The 19,520-nt window shown below is 42.8% G+C and overlaps 1 protein-coding gene across 1 annotated transcript; it reads left to right on the top strand.

The window, feature by feature from the left end:
* Positions 1-2,486: 2,486 nt before the first annotated feature.
* On the top strand, positions 2,487-16,932 carry LOC137374986 (extracellular calcium-sensing receptor-like). Its single transcript, XM_068041605.1, has 6 exons — positions 2,487-2,632; positions 7,366-7,651; positions 9,213-10,043; positions 13,016-13,243; positions 13,968-14,091; positions 16,034-16,932. The coding sequence occupies exons 1-6, from the start codon at positions 2,556-2,558 to the stop codon at positions 16,930-16,932; spliced, it is 2,445 nt and encodes an 814-aa protein (XP_067897706.1). The 5' UTR covers positions 2,487-2,555.
* Positions 16,933-19,520: the final 2,588 nt, after the last annotated feature.

Genomic DNA, 19,520 nt, shown 5'->3' with positions numbered 1-19,520 from the left:
AGAGACAAGATAAATTGCCACTAGGAAAGGCATGGATTAATCAGAGATAGCATGGATTTGTTAAGGGAAGGTTGTGTCTTACTAACTTGATTGCATTTTTTGAGAAAGTAACAAGGAGGATTGATAAGGGTAGTACAGTGGATGTGGTCTGCATGGATTTTAGTAAAGCATTTGACAAGGTCCCGCATTGCAAACTGGTCAGAAAAATGAAAGCCCATGGGATACTGGGGAATGTGGCAGGTTGGATCCAAAATTGGCTCAGCGACACGAAACAAAGGGTAGTAGTCGATGGATGTTTTTGCAAATGGAAAGCTGTTTCCAGTGGCATTCCACAGGGCTCAGTGTTGGGTCCCTTGCTGTTTGTGGTATATATTTAATGATTTGGACTTAAATGTGGGAGGCATGATTGAGAAATTTGCAGATGACACAAAAATTGGCCGTGTAGTTTAGTTTAGTTTAGAGATACAGCACTGAAACAGGCCCTTCGGCCCACCGAGTCTGTGCTGACCATCAACCACCCATTTATACTAATCCTACACTAATCCCATATTCCTACCACATCCCCACCCATATTTCCCTACCACCTACCTATACTAGGGGCAATTTATAATGGCCAATTTACCTACCAACCTGCAAGTCTTTTGGCTTGTGGGAGGAAACCGGAGCACCCGGAGGAAACCCACGCAGACACAGGGAGAACTTGCAAACTCCACACAGGCAGTACCCAGAATTGAACCCGGGTCGCTGGAGCTGTGAGGCGGCGGTGCTAACCACTGCGCCACTGTGCCGCCCTCGCCACTGTGCCGCCCTTGTTGATAGTTGATAGTGACGAGGATCGCTGTAGGCTCCAGAAAGATATCAATGGTTTGGTTGAGTGGGCAGCAAAGTGGCAAATGGAATTCAATCCGGAGAAGTGTGAGGTGATGCATTTGGGGAGAGCAAACAAAGCGAGGGAATACACAATAAATAGGGGGATATTGAGAGGGGTAGAAGAAGTGAGAAAGCTTGGAGTGCATGTCCACGGGTCCCTGAAGGTGGCAGGACAGGTCGATAGAGTGGTGAAGAAGGCATATGGAATGCTTTCATTTATTGGCCGAGGTATAGAATTCAAAAGCAGGGATGTGATGCTGGAACTGTATAAAATGCTGGTTAGGCCACAGCTGGAGTATTGCATACAGTTCTGGTCACAGCATTACAGAATGGACATAATTGCTCTGGAGAGAGTACAGAGGAGATTTACAAGAATGTTACCAGGGCTTGAAAGTTGCAGCTATGAGGAAAGATTGGATTGGCTAAGGTTGTTTTCCTTAGAACAGAGGAGGCTGAGGGGTGACTTAACTGAGGTGTTCAAAATTATGATGGGCCTAGATAGAGTAGACAGGAAGGACCTGTTTCCCTGAGCAGAGAGATCAATAACCAAGGGGCACAGATTTAAGATGATTGGTAGATGGATTAGAGGGAACATGAGGACAAACATTTTCACCCAGAGGGTGGTGGGTGTCTGGAATTCACTGCCAGGAATGGTGGTGGAGGCAGAAACCCTCAACTCTTTTAAAATGTACCTGGACATGCACCTGAAGTGCTGTAACCGGCAAGGCTGCGGACCAGGTGCTGGAAGGTGGGATTAGATTGGGTAGCTAGTTTTTTCAGCTGGCGCAGACACGATGGGCTGAATGGCCTCCTTCTGTGTCATAATTGTTCTATGGTTCTATGGTTACCCACAGAACCACATCTAACAAATGTCAACCTGAATGAGGTGAATTTGGTCTTGGGCACGTTCACAAAATGGGTAATAATGAATTGGATGCCAGTTGTACACCTGGCCAAATGGTAAACAAAACCTGGCTGCATGTAAAATGGACACCACCCAATTACTCTGCTGTCCACACCCAATTTCACCACAAAAGATTCAAACACATTTGAAAGATTGGGAGCAGCAGTAAACTTACAGACTGCACACCCCATTAGATATGCACTACTGTACCTCATGTTGGAAACTATTCAATGAGAACACTTTAACCTCTATTGAATCTGATATCTTCCAGTTTACAGAAGCTCTTTATTTATGTCTGAATGAAGTCAGGTGGAATCCCCTTCAATGTGATGAGTCTAAAAATCCCGATGAACATTCTATACCCATTGGAAAAAAATATTTACCTGGAATTACTCAGGTGGAACCAATACTTTATGGCAATCATTTAACAAACTCCCCAGTATGGTGCACAAGAAACACAAGCAGGAGGGGAAAATTTCATTTTATTTAGTTCTGTCTTAGGAACTAGACTCGGATCATTTGGGATTGAACCAAGATGCACTTCAAAATCCCCAAGGTCTCATATATCTAATGGGTCTATATAAGAGCTAGATATATAAGATACTCTGACCATTTTAACATGTTGCTTGCCTTTATGGATCTTGCAACGTATTGGAAATTCTCTTTACTCATTCTGCATTCTATACTCGTGCCCCAATCCAAAGCAACTGGAGTATGTAAACTACAAGAACACTTTGTTTCACCTGGGTTGGCACAGGACAGCGACATAACAATTGGAGGAATGTTCCCCATTAGTTTGTATATTAATGTGCCAGAGCTTCACTACACAACAAAACCTGACCAGTTACGCTGCACTGGGTGAGTCAATGTATGCTTGATGGTACTTTATAGTTTCACTGGGGTCCTAGTAACTTGCCTGTGGAATATCACAATTTTTTATTATTGCTGAAGGGTGAAGGCCTCCAATGAAGGGCAATGCCAGCGTTAGGAAGAGTAGGAGTAAAGACGAAATAAATCAGGGAAAGAGGCATAAAGTTTAAAATCGCATTGGAGTGGGCTGAAGTTTAATTTTGGACAGTCAGACACGAAACATTTGGTAGAGAATTGGCTGCCATTATACACCGCACCTGATTTCTCTTTCCATTGACTGATGGGGTGAATAACAATCTGCTACTGAAGATTTGATTTTAACATGTGAAGATGTAAGAAGGGGCAAGAGTATAGGACAAGGTACCTATTGCTTAGGAAGAATAATAGAGGAAAGTTCAGAAGAGTGATGAGCATAGAACTACTGATAAAATAGGGAGAGACAATCAAAATACAATGAATGAATTTCATTTCATACTCTAATAAATGTGATCTTCACTTTAACTCACAATTATGTTAATTATATTTTCTAACAATGATTAGCTATATTTTTTCTGTTATTTACTTGTAATATGTTAATTTCATTGCTCTTTTTTTTGAAGCCCAGAGAACAAAGATATGGTGACTGGATACCTGGGAGAAATTCATTCCTGGGATGTGGGCATTGCTGGCAAGGCCAATATTTATTGCCCATCCCAAACAGACCTTGAGAAGGAGTGGTGAGCTGCCTTCTTGAATCCAAGAGTGGCTTGCTAGGCCATTTAAGAGTCAACCACATTGCTGTGGGTCTGGAGTCACATATATGCCAGACTGGGTAAGGACAGCAGATTTCCTTCACTAGAGGACTCTAGTAAACCAAATGGATTTTTACAACAATCCAGTAGTTTCATGGTCACCATTATTGATAGTAGCTTTTCATTCCTGATTTATTTAATTAAATCTAAATTTCCCACCTGCTCTGCTGGGATTTGAGCCCATGTCTCCAGATCATCAGGCCTCTAGATTACTAGTCCAGTAACATAAACACCATGCTACTGAGAAGAATATACCAGGAAGGGTGTGTAATCTAACACAGGAGTAGTATATTCAATCCATTGTGTCACTAATGGTGAGATTCTGGGTGTGAAATACAATTTTGGTGGAGGTGCAAAACTAGCATTAAAGGACTGACCAACTGTTACACAGCCAGCCTGATATTTCGATCCATTGCCTTCAATTGGTGGGGTGTATAAGGGGCAGCCAATCCACTACCACCCATTTTGCTTCTGGCGTATGATTTAATTTCCCTCCCCCAAATTTCCTGAAGGTATTTTTTTTCCCTTGATTTATCTCCCTGCATGATACACTAACCCAACCAACAGGTGGGTGACCTGCTCTGCACTGTCTAGTGCCCGGGTGCTTGATGATGTCTGAGGGCAGCTGTGGACAGCTTTGCCTCTGAAGCGCCAATTTTAATCTAACCCACCAGGTGGGAATGGGATAGGTTCCGGATGGATGCTCGTTTTAAGCATTGCTCGATTTCTCTCAGGGTGTAAAACCGGCATCTGACCCAAACCTATCTTGTTCCTGCCAGACATATTTGGTTAAAATTGGGGCTTAAATTTCTTTCTATGTAATTGATCCAATAATGTTACTTCAGTGTTTATCTTTGCACATGCAAAATGGCGATTTCAAGTGGGTAGTGGGGAGATGTGAGCTTGTGTCCGAGCAAGACATAGCACCTTGGAGAGATAAGTGGAAAAATCTGAGAAAAACAGAATGGATAGTCACTAATGAAAATAAATATTCAAGGCCATCTGCCCAGAATGGGAGATCAAACAAAAGTATTCAAGGTAAAGAAGGAGAAAGATTGGTGAAATGGGGAGATCCATGGCAAATGACATTTAATGCAGGGAAGTGTGAAGTGATTCCTTTTGTTAGGAAGAATGAGGACAGGCACTATGAACTAAATGGTACAATTTTAAAGGGGGTGTGGAACAAGTTGAGAAGGTTGTTAAAGAGGCATATAGGACCCTTGGCTTTATTAATAGAGAAGAAAAGCAAGGAAATTATGCTAAACCTTTATAAGTCACTGGTTAGATCCAAGCTGGAGTACTGTGTCCAATTCTGGGCACTACACTTTTGTAAGGATGTCAAGACAGAGGAGATTTACTAGAATGATAGCAGAAATGAGATCTTCAGGTTTGTGGACAGACTAGACGTGCTGTGACTGTTCTCCTCACAGCAAAACTGGTTAATGGGATCTTGATAGAAGTGTTCAATCATAAAAATCATAGGAATTTACAGCACGGAAGGAGGCCATTTAGTCAATCGTGCCTAATCCCACTTTCCAGCTCTTGGTCCATAGCTTTGTAGGTTACGGTACTTCAAGTGAATATCTAAGTACTTTCTAAATGTTATGAGGGTTTCTGCCTCTGCCACCCTTTCAAGCAGTAAGTTCCAGATTCCCACCACCCTCTGGATGAAAAAGAAACCCTTGAATCCCCTCTAAACTGCCGATTTGTTACCCTAAATCTATGCCCCCTAGTTATGGACCCCGTAACTAAGAGGAATAGGGCCTTCCTATCCACTCTATCTAGACCCCTCATAATTTTATACATTACATTCAGGCCTTCCCTCAGCCTCCTCTGTTCCAAACACAACAACCCTATCCTATCCAATCTTTCCTCATAGCTAAAATTCTCCAATCTTGGCAACATCCTCGCAAATCTCCTCTCTACCCTCTCTAGTGGAATAACATCTTTCCCATAGTGTGGTGACCAGAACTGAACGCAATACTCCATCTGTAGCCTAACTAGTGTTTTATACAGTTCCAGCATAACTTCCGAGCTCTTATATTCCATGTCTTGGCTAATAAAGGCAAGTATCCTGTAGGCCTTCTTGACCACCTTATCTACCTGTCCAGCTACCTTCAGGGATCTGTGGACATGCACTCCAAAGTTCCTCTGTTCTTCTACAGTTCTCAGTATCCTACCACTTACTGTGTATTCCCTTGCCTTGTTTGCCTTGCACTTCTCTGATTGAACTCCATTTGCCACTGTTCTGCCTACCTGACTAGTCCATTCCTGCAGTCTACAGCTTTCTTCTTCATTATCAACCACACAGCCATGAAGATTTTGATGGAGTAAATAAGAAAAAACTCTTTCCACTGGCTGAAGGGCCAGTAACTGGAGGATGCAGTTTTAAGATAATTGGCAAAAATAAGAGGTGACCTGATGTTTTTGTTGTTATGGTTTGGAATACACTGCCTGAAAGAGTGGTGGAAGCAGATTCAATAATAACTTGCAAAAGTGAATTGGATAAGCTCTTGAGGGTGAAACATTTACAGGGCGGTAGGGAAAAGAGTAGGCAAGAGGCAATACTGGATAGCTCTTTCAAAGATCTTGCACAGGCACGATGGCGTGAATGGCCTCTTTCTATGCTGTATCATTTAATGTTCCTATGAAAACTCCCAACTGAAATGTACTGTGGTCCCTTAAACTTTGTGCTTTCTGATAAGCAGTATGCAAATTCATAAAAAGCCCATATATCAGGCGATGTGAGTTAGGTAAAGCAATTCATTTGAAATTTACAACATTATAATAATCAAAAGTTTAAAACATAAAATGCAAGTTTTGGAAGTCAATAGGAAGCTTCTTCAAAATGGACTCTTTAAAGGAGCTGAAGATTAGTTTCAGCTTTGAATCTTCGTTGTGTCATTGGGTAAAGTTAGTGTCTGCTTTAATAATAACAGAAAATACCCAAAATACTCAGCAGGTCTGGCAGAATCTGTGAAGAGAGAAACAGAGTTAATGTTTCAGGTCTGTGACCTTTCATCAAATCTGCTAATGTCTGCTTTCTTTTGCCAGATCTCCTTTTGTATGAAGAAGGCCCTTTTACCAATGAAATCCTACCTGCTCCGGTGATTGATAACCCTCATGCAGAGAAATGCTAATTCTCAGAGTCCTAGATGTACCCTTCACACTTGCCCCATTGCCCTGGAGTATTTAAGGCTTTGGGCTGGGTTGACATTCTGTATCCAACTCAGTGCCTTTGAAGTGGCCTAGGAAGCCACACAGTTGCATCAAACTCAGCGTAACTAGGCATGGGTGATAAATGCCAGCCTTGCAGATGATGCCCACATCCCAAGAATGACCTGCAGGCAAATTTTAAGTGAGACAGATCATTTTACTGACTAGGTTAATGGTTCCAAACAAGGCTTTGCTTCAAGTATGTAACTCACAGTGAGATGTCACCGATGGTCATCCTACAGTTGACTCAAGCAGAAGCAGGTTGGGGAAAATCTTCAGAGTTACTGCTTCTGATGCTGATCCCCACCCTGCAGATCTGGCCTGAGCTCACAGGGCTGATTTGCTGTGCACTTGATTTTACGATTCATGATTAATCGCCTGGATGTCCCATCAAATGAGGTTGCCCACAGCAAATATCAACTCACTTACATTCTTCTGTTGCATTTAATATAAAATAGAGAATTAGCCGCATGTTTTAAAAGCACACAAGGACATTTTAAAGATCCAGTGTTGTGTATTTTCTTTAAAACCTTGGCAATTTTTCAAAGGGAACTTTGGGATGGGCAATAAATGCTGGCCTTGCCAGTGATGCTCACATCCCGCAAATGGATGAAAAAAATTTCTGCTTTCAAAACATTAGTCAAACAACAAGTGGTTAAAATCAGTAAAGGAACATCTGTGCCTGTGATACTGGGATTAATGTGTGCTGGACAGGTTTGATTTCAGAGCCTTTCGCTGGTTACAGACAATGATCTTTACCATTGAAGAAATAAACAAGGAGCCAAGGATTTTGCCCAATATTACTCTGGGCTATAAGGTATACGACACTTGCGATCTCTACGCTCTGAGAGCAGCTATGACGTTTCTCAGTGGTGCTGAAGAGGAAAAGTCCAACAGCACGTGTCATGGAGCAGTGTCTGTTCCAGCAATAATTGGTGAAGCCGGATCTCTTCAGTCCAGTATTATTGCAAGCACAACAGGACCATTCCAGATTCCCATTGTAAGCTTTCACCACTTTTCATTTCCTTCTCCTTTATTTTTTTCTTTCTCGTGCCAATTTTCTCCCATGTTCTACCATAAGGTTTGACTCCTTGTTGAGGCAACAACAACAACTTGCATTTACATCACTCCTTTAAGTAGCAAATTGACCCATGGTGCTTCACAGGAGCATGGTCAGTAAAATTTGACACCAAGCCACATAAAGAGTATCAGGACAGATGACCAAATGCTTGGACAAAGAGTTAGGTTTTAAGTAACGTCTAAAGGATAAAAGAGAGGCAGCGAGGCAGAGAGGTTGAGAGAGAACATTCCAGAGCCTCGGATCTAGGCAGTTGTTGACACGACCGCCAACGGTGGAGTGAAGGAAATCACAAATGCACAAAGGCTAGAATTGGGCACAATTCAATAGGTTCCGATGACCTAAGTGATCGTTATTTAACTGTGAGCTTTGGTAGTATGTTTTAGACTATTTAAAACTATGGTAGGTATAACAGTCAAGCCTGATCCAGTCTCACCTAATGTCAACATACACACATGACTCCACTAAAAAGGGGCTTCATAAATGTCTGAATGAGTTTCAGGTTGTTAGTTATAGCCCGAGATGATGAAATGTTCTGGGTAAAGTAGTTTCTATACTTCTGGGGTTGAGGAAGGAAGATGAACTATTTATGGAAAATATTTGGCTCATATTGAATAATGCAGATTCAAGAATGAAATTGGAACAGAGCAGATTTATTTGATAGAGATGTTTAAAATATGAAGAATAGAGTGAAATAGACTGGGATAGATTTGGACTGTGTAAAATATGTGAAAGCAAATTGACAGCCCATTTTACATCACTCTTGAATGATTTTTCATTGACCTGCCATGTACTATGAGCCCCGTTCAGCCCTAATTGGGCTCTGAATGATTTGCTGCAGTCCTGAACGATGCCCTAGTTCTGGATTATGGGCCTGAAATATGGGACACTGGTCCTGGACTATTTATTTATTTAGAGATACAGGCCCTTCAGCACCGGCCATCAACCACCCATTTATACTAATTCGACATTCCTACCACATCCCCACCTGTCCCGATATTCCCCTACCTATACTAGGGGCAATTTTTAATGGCCAATTTACTTATCAACTTGCAAGTCTTTGGCTGTGGGAGGAAACCGGAGCACCCGGCGAAAACCCACACAGACAAAGGGAGAACTTGCAAACTCCACACAGGCAGTACCCAGAATTGAACCCGGGTCGCTGGAGCTGTGAGGCTGCGATGCTAAACACTGCGCCACTGTGCCCTGATTGTAAATTTAAACTGCCGGAAAATATCACCGAAGAAGCAACTTTCGGAGCCCGATTATGCACAGGATCAGAGAGTCTGGAAGAGATTAATACCTTATATTCTGACTTCACAACTGAGGGTCTATGGGGCACTGGTCCTGGACTATGGATCCTGGATTATGGCCCTAGTCCTGGACTATGTGCCCGGTCTTGGACTATAGGTTTTGCATTATGGGCTTGACTCTTCAGGATGACCTCTAAATAAACCATATCACTTTGTTTGGTTTCTTCTAGATCAGTTACTTCTCTACTTGTACCTGTTTGAGTGACAAGAGTAAATATCCGGCATTTTTCCGGACAGCGCCCAGCGATTACTTTCAGACCAAGGCGTTGGCGCAACTTGTGAAACACTTTGGCTGGACTTGGATTGGAGCTCTTGGTAATGACGATGACTACGGGAGATTTGGGATTCAGCAATTCATTGAACAGGTCACTGACTTTGGCGCTTGTGTCGCTTTCTCATACATTCTGCCCAAGATTTACAACGCGGAGCTAATGTTTCAAATAGTGAATGTTATAAAAAGATCAACTGCTAAAGTAGTTGTCGTATTCAGCCCCGAAAGGGAAATGCTTCAATTGATTGAGGAGATTGCTCGCCAGAATGTCACTGGCATTCAGTGGCTCGCCAGTGAAGCCTGGATCACTGGGGCTGTGCTTTTTACTGACCAGTTCCTGCCATATCTGGAAGGAACGATTGGCTTTTCATTTCGCAGAGCAGAAATCCCTGGGCTCCAAGAATTCCTTCTCCGAGTGAAACCTTCCCCAGATGAGAGCAGCAACCTCGCCACTGTGTTCTGGGAGGAGCTGTTTGACTGTAAATTTAAACTGCCGGAAAATATCACCGAAGAAGCAACTTTCGGAGCCCGATTATGCACAGGATCAGAGAGTCTGGAAGAGATTAATACCATATATTCTGACACTTCACAACTGAGGGTCTCATACAATGTGTACAAAGGCGTTTATGCCATTGCCCACGCGTTGCGTCGTTTAAACTTATGCAAGGGCGGTAAAGGACCTTTTATAAACAACAGTTGCGCAAGTATACACAACTTTGAACCATGGCAGGTGAATATCTTATGTAAAATATCTGGAGAACGGTTCATTTGTATTGGGGATTATGAAAATCATAGAATCGGAGAGCACAGTAGGAACTCATCAGCCCGTCCCTGTGCCAACTGTTTGAGAGAGCTATCCAATTCATCCCACTCGCCTGCTCTTTCCCTATAACCCAGCACACTTTTCCTTTTCAGGTATTTATTCAATTCCATGTTTAAAGTTAGAGTGAATTTGCTTCCACAACCTTTCAGGCGGTGCATATCAACATCCTAGGGGCTACCATTGACCAGAAGCTGAACTGGAGTAGCCGTATAAATACCGTGGCTGTAAGAGCAGGTCAGAGGCTAGGCATCCTGCAGCGAGTAACTCACCTCCTGACTCCCCAAAGCCTGTCCACCATCTACAAGGCACAAGTCAGGAGTGTGATGGAATACTCTCCACTTGCCTGGATGGGTGCAGCTCCAACAACACTCAAGAAGCTCAACACCATCCAGGACAAAGCAGCCCGCTTGATTGGCACCCCATCTACAAACATTCACTCCCTCCACCACCGACGCACAGTGGCAGCAGTGAGTACCATCTACAAGATGCACTGCAGCAATGCAGCCAGGCTCCTTAGACAGCACCTTCCAAACCCGCAACCTCTACCACCTCGAACAACAAGGGCAGCAGATGCATGGGAACATCACCACCTGAAAGTTCCCCTTCAAGTCACACACCATCCTGACTTGGAACTATATCGCCGTTCCTTCACTGGCGCTGGGTCAAAATCCTGGAACTCCCTTCCTAACAGCACGGTGGGTGTACCTACCTCACATGGATTGCAGCAGTTCAAGAAGGCAGCTCACCACCACCTTCTCACGGGCAATTAGGGATGGGCAATAAATGCTGGCATAGCCAGTGATGCCCACATCCCATGAATGAATTTTAAAAAAGTCCGGATCATAACCTTGCTGCGCAAAAAACATTCTCCTCCTCTCACCCCTGATTTCGAACTAGTCTTACAGAGATGTATAAAGTTGTTAAGAATATGGACAAAGTGAACCCAGAATATTACCTTAAATTAATCAGTAGTCTTGGAAATAGGGACAACAGGTTCAAACTAGTGAACGATGATTTTCGGGTATCAAAAAAATTTCTTCGTAGAAAGAGTGTATCTCACCAGAGCTCCATACAGTCCGATCATTATCTCTTCTGACATGTATTCTACTGTACTCTCTATGCAGTTCATCATCCTCTTGACATTTTTGATTGCTGCTCCTTATTTAAGAGCAATGTATGGAATATATTTCTACATAGTGAGGCAACGACCCTGGAATCATCTCATAAATAAATTGGATATTACAATGCTCAGGGGCGTAGGAACCTCGCCTATGTATGAACTAATATGGGCTGAATGGCCTCACTCATCCACAATTATCTTATTATTAAGTGGGACCGGATAGTGGACACCAGGTCGAGTTTGAAAAGCCATTAGTTTGTAGGAGGAAGGGAAGACTAAGGGAAGGAGGTTCTGGCAGTTCTTGAAGTGCCAACAGCATCAGAAGTCCAGGACGTTTTAATCTACTTCATATATTCCATGTGTACGGTACAGTAGACATTATGTTATTGTTCTAGTTATCCTGAGGCCTGGACTAATAATTAAATGAATTCTAGGCTAAATCCCACCATGGCAGTTTGAGAATTTGAATCTAGTTAAAAAAAAACTGGAAATGAAACATGTTAACTGTAAAAGTGACCATGAAGCTGTTGTATTGTTGTAAAAACCCAACAGGTTCATGAGTGTTGTTTTGGGAAGCAAGATTGCCATCTTTATCTGGTCAGGCCTAGATATGACACCAGTCTCACACCAACGTGGTTGCTTCTTAACTGCACTCTGACATAGCCTAGAAAGCCGTTGAGTTGTTTCAAATTGCTACCCAATGGTCCAAAAAGAAGGCCCACTGTCACTTTCTCAGGATAACTAGATATGGGCAGTAAATTCTGGCCATGTTAGTGACACCCATATCTTGAGAATGCATTTTAAAAATGATTTGGTCAGGTGGGGAAGAAAGAGGTAAGAGAGTGCTGATGAAAGAGGAAGGTTGAAATTATAAAGTATGGAGTTACATGCAAAGAACAAACAAAGAACAAAGAACAGTACAGCACAGGAACAGGCCATTCGGCCCTCCAAGCCTGCGCCGATCTTGATGCCTGCCTAAACTAACACCTTCTGCACTTCCGGGGCCCATATCTCTCTATTCCCTTCCTATTCATGTATTTGTCAAGATGTCTCTTAAACGTCACTATCGTATCTACTTCCACCACCTCCCCTGGCTGCAAGTTCCAGGCACTCACCACCCTCTGTGTAAAGAACTTGCCTCGCACATCCCCTCTAAACTTTGCCCCTCGCACCTTAAACCTATGTCACCATGTAACTGACTCTTCCACCCTGGGAAAAAGCTTCTGACTATCCACTCTGTCCATGCCGCTCATAACTTTGTAAACCTCTATCATGTCTCCCCTCCACCTCCATCGTTCCAGTGAAAACAATCCGAGTTTTTCCAACCTCTCCTCATAGCTAATGCCCTCCAGACCAGGCAACATCCTGGTAAACCTCTTCTATACCCTCTCCAAAGCCTCCACGTCCTTCTGGTAGTGTGGCGCCATGCATTGAATCTTTTTTGATTACTGGCACATTATCCTCTTCTGGTCTGCATATTCAGAGTCAGGGGATTGGTCATTTTGGACTGTGTTGAGGAGAAAGTTGTTCACCAAAAAGTCTTGGAATTCTGTACCCCAGAGAGCTGCAGATGGTCAGTCATTGAGAATATCAAGACAGAGATTGATACATTTTTGGGTATTAAGGGATATGGAGATAATGTAGGATGGTGGTGTGGAGGTAGCAGATCGTCCATGATCTTATTGAATGGCAGAGTAGACTGGAAGGGCCAAATGGCCAACTCCACTCTTATTTCTTATGTTCATATGTTCTTATTCAGCTCCTGCATTACCTGAAGGAAGTCGGATTCACCGACCAGTTTGGAGGAGAAGTAGGATTTGATGAAAATGGAGATGCAATTGCATCGTATGACATGATTAATTGTCAGAGAGGTGCCAGTGGTAATGTTGAGTATGTCCAGGTCGGTCATTTTGATGCCTTTGCATCCCCAGGACAGGAACTTTCTCTGGAGGAACATTCCATTGTTTGGAGTAGTGGCAAAACTCAGGTATGATGAGGAGGGCGGAAATCTTTTGTCTAAAATCTAAAGGAATCACAATGCACTCAATAGTTAATTGGACATGAAATGCTGAATGATTAATTGTGTGAAAATGCTCATGTCTATGTGCTCAATGGTTAACTTGTTACAATGTGGTCAATAGTTGGCCACACTGTGATCAAAAATTAGTTAACAGTCAGCTGAGTGGTTTATTTATAAATTGCCATGTACTGCAATGGTTAATTTGATTATTGTTGGACACATCACCATTTTCAGACTGAAAACCATGATGGTATGTCCAGCAGATCATCGATCTAAAACACTAATTCTCTTCTGTACAGATGCTGCCTGGTCTGCTGAGTATTTGCAGCATTTTCCGTTCTTATTTTTCAGACCATATGTTTCTATTAAAATATCTCCCTCTGGATAACACATGTGATTGGATATTTTGTGAGAACAGGGTTGTGGTCAACTGTGATACCCTTTACAGTCAAATAACTGTTCAATAGTCAAAGGTCTACCCATGTTGAATGGTGTGTTGGGTGAGGTATGAAAGGCAGCCATGATACCCATCTTGCATGGGAGAATGTTGGAAAATTGGTGAAGTTTGAAATAATTAAGGCTAAATTTATCTTCCTTTAGTCTTGTCTGTCCATTTTGCTGGCTTTTTCGTGTTAAACAATGAGAGCTGATGGCATCAATGGGCTATTCTGTTTTGTGTTCTTATGCACAGCCTCCTCGTTCAGCGTGCAGTGAAAGCTGCCCCCCTGGGATGAGAAAAGCATCTCGTAACGGCGAGCCTCTTTGTTGTTTTGACTGTGTGCCATGTGCCGATGGGGAGATTAGTAATGAAACAGGTAATGCTCACTCATACACGCTTAATGTAAAGGGATATCTTTCAAGGTTGTTGTCATAGAAATGGGAGCACTAGAGATGGCATGTACCAGGGTCAGACTATTAGCTGAACATCTTTGAGGCTTGCGGACACACAGTAGTCTGCATCTATTTTTATATCTAGGGACAACTGCATTCTCACAGCCCATAACTGGTCCAACTAACTGCCTCGAAACTCTCTAAACCTTTCTTCACCCTGCCAATTGTTCATTCATCACATATGAGTCTTGAAAGTCATTGCTTGAAGGATTTTTTGACAGTGCATTATAAGCAAGCTTGGTCCTGTCTAGCCACAATGTCCATGCACATGCACTTTCAAGCTGGAGTATCTGGTTTGCGATCAGGAGGTGAGGAAGGGGTCTCAGGCCCCTCCTATAGTTTGACTGCAACAGGGTTTATCCTTTCAACACAGTCATTTAACATACCAACTCAGTGAGCACTTGCTGTTGTTACTCTAATATATACTTGCAAATGAATCAATCAGACACGCTTTTTTGAGTTTAAACAAGAAAGATGTAAGTTTATTAATCTTATCACTCTAAACTAATTACAAAAATATGCAATGCATCCACGCTCATGTTCATACAAGAGGCACACACACACAAATAGATACAGAGGGGAAAAAACAGAAATGGGGGGCTGGAGTAGAGTCCTTAATAAAAATGGATTTTAAATACGGAAGTGTAGTCCCAGTGCCCTTAATTGAAATTGAAGTCCTCACTGGGCCATGTGCACAATTCGGGCTTGCTTCTCTGGTTCCGGAAGGCTGAAGAGAGGCTTTATCTATCCTTTTTGGTGCTGACTGTGAGGATCTGTAGAATTGAGGTTAAGCCGCAGCTGAAGCTCTGTTGGGACTTTGCTGGAGAGAGAGAGAGAGAGAGCGTTCCTTCTTTGGAGTTCAATTACCATCTGCTTTCTGAGGCACAATTCACAAACTCTCAGAGTTATACAGGTAGTCATGTCATGTGACCACCTCTTGGTTTGAAACAGAAGTCTCTGGAATGATCTTTGAGATTCAAGGCTGTTCAGACATACTTGTGGTGGTGGGGGAGGGGGGGCGGGGGGTGGGTGGGACGATGTTTGGCTCTTTCATCGATGGCTTTTGACGATCAACACTGACAAAACCATTTAGGTAACTGAACCAGGGAGCATCCCCATTGTCCTGGCTAGATGGGATAATCACCTCTGTCTCCCAGCCAGCCTTTGGCTTCTCATATGCAAATTGTGTGTGGCCATCTTTAGCTGTTCTGTTCTGCTTTTTAAAAGTTATTTAGTAATAATGTCCTGTAAAAAGTCTCAGGCAAATTTCTATATGACGAAATTAATATTTTCCATTTGGCATGTGGGATTACCATCACACAAGTATTTATGGAGTTCCCATTTGAGAGTTAGTTTTGAATTTGCTTCCACTGCCATTTCAGGCAACACGTTCCAGATCAACAACTCAGAATTGAACTCGGGTCGTAGGAGCTGTGAGGCTGCGGTGCTAACCACTGCGCCACTGTGCCGCCCATAACAACTCGCTTCATAAAGGCCCCACCAGATTTGTAAAGAATAAAATAGGCAAATTAGGATTGAATGATTTGTGTCATCAACCCTGGGTTATAAAAGGCTTCAGATTATAGGATCACGTGACAATTTGGACTGAGAAAGCTCTTTGCCCATCGTTCCAAAATACCAACTCCATCGCCCTTTCATTTAGCAGCTGATTTTTAATTGAGCCTAGCATATTTGCTGCTGGAGTAAATGAAGATTAAGGGAAGTGAGGTGTTCTGCTGTTTTGAAATTGTGCACCTCTGACCTGAAACGTTAACTGTTTCTCTCTCTACAGATTCTGCCAGACCAGGTGAATATTTCCAATATTTTCAGTTTTTATTTCTGACCAGCATGCTTTTCCATCCACAGATTCAGTTAAGTGCAAGAAATGCTTTTCAGATGACTGGTCAGATGCTGAAAGGACCGTCTGCATCCCAAGGAAAATCGAGTACCTTTCCTTTGAAGATGGAACAGGCATTACATTGATGATAATTGCATTATTGGGAGTCTGCCTAACTATTGCAGTTATGGCTGTTTTCGTTTGTCACAGGGATACTCCTATCGTAAAAGCGAACAATTCTCAGTTGAGCTTTCTTCTCCTGAGCTCCCTAGTCTTGTGCTTTCTGTGTTCCATGACATTTATTGGCCGGCCAACCACTTGGTCCTGTATGCTGCGGCACACTGCCTTTGGAGTCATCTTCGTGCTCTGTATCTCTTGTATACTCGCTAAAACTGTGGTGGTGCTGATGGCATTCAGGGCAACACTTCCCAACAGCAATGTGATGAAATGGTTTGGAGCCACCCAACAGCGGGCTGTGATCTTTCTCTGTACCTGTATCCAGGTTGGGATCTGTGCTACGTGGCTAGCCAGGTCGCCCCCTTTCCCAACTAAAAATATTGCTTACCAAAGTGCTAAAACCATTCTAGAATGTAATGTTGGATCACTGGTTGCTTTCTACACTGTACTAGCTTACATTAGCTTCTTGTCTTGTATTTGTTTTGTTTTGGCCTTTCTGGCAAGGAAATTGCCCGACAAATTCAATGAGGCCAAATTTATAACCTTCAGCATGTTGATCTTTTTTGCAGTGTGGATAGCCTTTATACCTGCCTACGTCAGCTCACCTGGCAAATATACGGTAGCAGTGGAGATCTTTGCCATTTTGTCATCAAGCTTTGGGCTCCTTCTGTGTAATTTTGCTCCTAAATGCTTCATAATACTGCTGAAGCCAGAGAAGAATACAAAAAAAATGCTCATGAGTAAACGTTAACATTTTCAAGATAAAATATGATAATCCTAACTCAACCCAATTGGCAGGAAGCTGACACACAATCTGATCAACAGCCTCTTTTACACGCTGCTCGATTTTCCTTGATATCAGATGGAGTGCAAAACGAGGGGCCAATCTGATCGCGTTAGTCTCCCACTGGGCAAGTTACATTAAAATTTTATGGTCGTATCATTGACATGGTGGGGTTACATTTGACAATAAAGTTAACTGGACCAGCCATATAAATACTGTGGCTACAAGAGCAGGTCAGAGGCTGGGAATTCTGCAGTGGGTAACTCACCTGTCTCCCCAAAGCCTATCCACCATCTATAAGGCACAAGTCAGGAATCTGACGGAATATTCTCTACTTGCCAGGATGAGTACAGCTCCAACAAAACTCAAGAAGCTCGACACTATCTAGGACAAAGCAGCCCGCTTGATAGGCACCCCATGCACCACCTTCACCACTCTTTCCAACACTGACACACCGGGACTTAGTGTGTACCATTTACAAGACTCCTTCGACAGCACCTTTCAAATTTGTGGCCTCTACTAACTAGAAGTACAAGGGCAGCAGATTCATGGGAACACCACCACTTACAAATTCCCCTCCAAGTCACACACCATCATGACATGGAATTTGTATTGCCGTTCCCTAATTGTCATTGGGTCAAAATCCTGGAACTCCCTCCTTAACATCACTGTGGATTGTACATATACCACGTGGACTGCAGCAGTTCAAGAGGGTAGCTCACCTCCTGTTTCTCATGGGCAATTAAGGATGGGCAGTAAATGCTGGCCTTGTCAGTGATGGCAACATTGCCAAGTATGAATAAAACAAGTATGTCCCATCTCTCCTTTTATCTAGAACAGCTTCTAAGATAGGTAATTGGCCATTGTAAATTGTCTCTAGTGTAGGTAGGTGGTAGGAGAATGGTAGGGAATATGGGGTTAATGTAGGACGGGACGTGGTAGGGAATATGGGATTAATGTAGGATTAGTATAAATGGGTGGTTGATGGTCAGCACAGACTCGGTAGGCCGAGTGCTCTCTATGACTCTAAGATCGATATTCCTGCATTTAGCACAAGGAAGATAGATTTTCACCCCTGGAATGTGGGTTTGAATCCAGACTGAAGAGATGAAAGGCTACTTACTCTACTGACTGCAAGAATGGAATTTTTGTTCCAAATGGATTTGTTCCAACAGCCAAAGACAGTCCATTTAACCAATGGTTAGCACTAAGTTGGCAATTATTTTCAATGCAGCCAAAAGATGCTTCGAGTGAAAGATGCAAAAATGTTGCAGCAGTGCAGTTGGGACAGTCTTCTGAGGTCGGCAAAGCTTTGTTGTGGTCACCAAGGGAAACATTTTCTGAGGCCTTAAACCAGCAGTAGGACCTCTAACGCATTGGGAACTTATCAGAAAATCATGGATGCATTGTTTGCGTTGTCATGTGTTGAAATCAATAGATGGAAAATTGCGTGCAGTGATTTTCAGAAATGCCATCCCTTGGAGTTGATCTTGACTCTGGGATTGTGTAAATAAGTGATAGCAAGTCAGCAGCCCATTTTACATCTCTCCCCATTTTCGAAGCCGGGGAAATAAACATTGGGAGAGATATAAAACAAGCTGCCTTATCACCCATTTTGCATCATCTCACAGAGTCAAGGTTTACACCCTTGTGTGTGAGGCCCCAACAATAACGTGAATCCTGGAAAATGTCATCCTATATGTGAAAATGGGTTCATGAAGATGTCTTCTGACCATAGTTTACAGTGAACTAACTTGTTTAGGATTCTCCTGGAAAGAAGAAGGGAGTAAATGTGTGTGAAGGGATTTATGATACATCCAGAACTCAATGAATAAGCCTCAGCTGGAGTATTGTGTCTCATTTTGGGGACTAAACTTTAGGAAGGACGTCAAAGCTTTAGAGAGGGTGCAGAGTAGTAGAATGGTACCAGGGATGAGGGACTTCAGTTATGTGGAAAGACTGGAGAAGTGGAGCTGTCGTCCTTAGAAGAGAGAAGGTGAAGGGAAGATTTGATAGAGGTGTTCAAAATTATGAAGGGTTTTGATAGAGTAAATAGTGAGAAATTGTTTCTACTGGCAGCAGAGTCAGTGACCAGAAGACACAGATTAAAGACAATTGGTGAAAGAATCACAGGGGAGGTGAGGTGATTCTTCTTCTGCAGTGAATTGTTATGACCTGGAATGCACTGCCTGAAAGGTCAGTGGAAGCAGATTCAATAGTAACTTGCAAACCAGAATTGTTTTTTTACTAGAAAAGGAGACATTTGGGGAAAGAGCAGTAGGACTGCGGCTAATTATTTAGTTCAGATTGTTTAGATAGGCACAAGCACGACGAGCCAAATGTCGCCTCCTCCCACCCCGTGTGCTGTAAGATTCTGTGACCCTGTGAGTGGGGTGAGCTGGGAGGTTGCAATGCAACCTGTGCTACATCTGACCCAGGAGTGCTTGCTGCTGCTGGGTGTTGCATGAAAGGAAACGTGTTCAATTTCCCAGAAATAACGTCCTTCAATTTAATAACTCTGATTTTGTTCTGTTGAAATGAATGGAATGAAAGTC

This window comes from Heterodontus francisci, chromosome 11, assembly GCF_036365525.1.
Source record: "Heterodontus francisci isolate sHetFra1 chromosome 11, sHetFra1.hap1, whole genome shotgun sequence".
NCBI lineage: Eukaryota > Metazoa > Chordata > Chondrichthyes > Heterodontiformes > Heterodontidae > Heterodontus > Heterodontus francisci.
This window is presented reverse-complemented; position numbering and strand designations above follow the sequence as displayed.

What these genes read in the sequence shown, in the direction of transcription:
- LOC137374986 (XM_068041605.1), top strand. Translation starts at nt 2,556, where the DNA reads ATGTTCCCCATTAGTTTGTATATTAATGTGCCAGAGCTTCACTACACA. An exon ending in GACCAGTTACGCTGCACTGG is followed by an intron (nt 2,633 to 7,365) that starts GTGAGTCAATGT and finishes TGTGCTGGACAG; the next exon opens with GTTTGATTTCAGAGCCTTTC. An exon ending in GGAGTAGTGGCAAAACTCAG is followed by an intron (nt 13,244 to 13,967) that starts GTATGATGAGGA and finishes TCTTATGCACAG; the next exon opens with CCTCCTCGTTCAGCGTGCAG.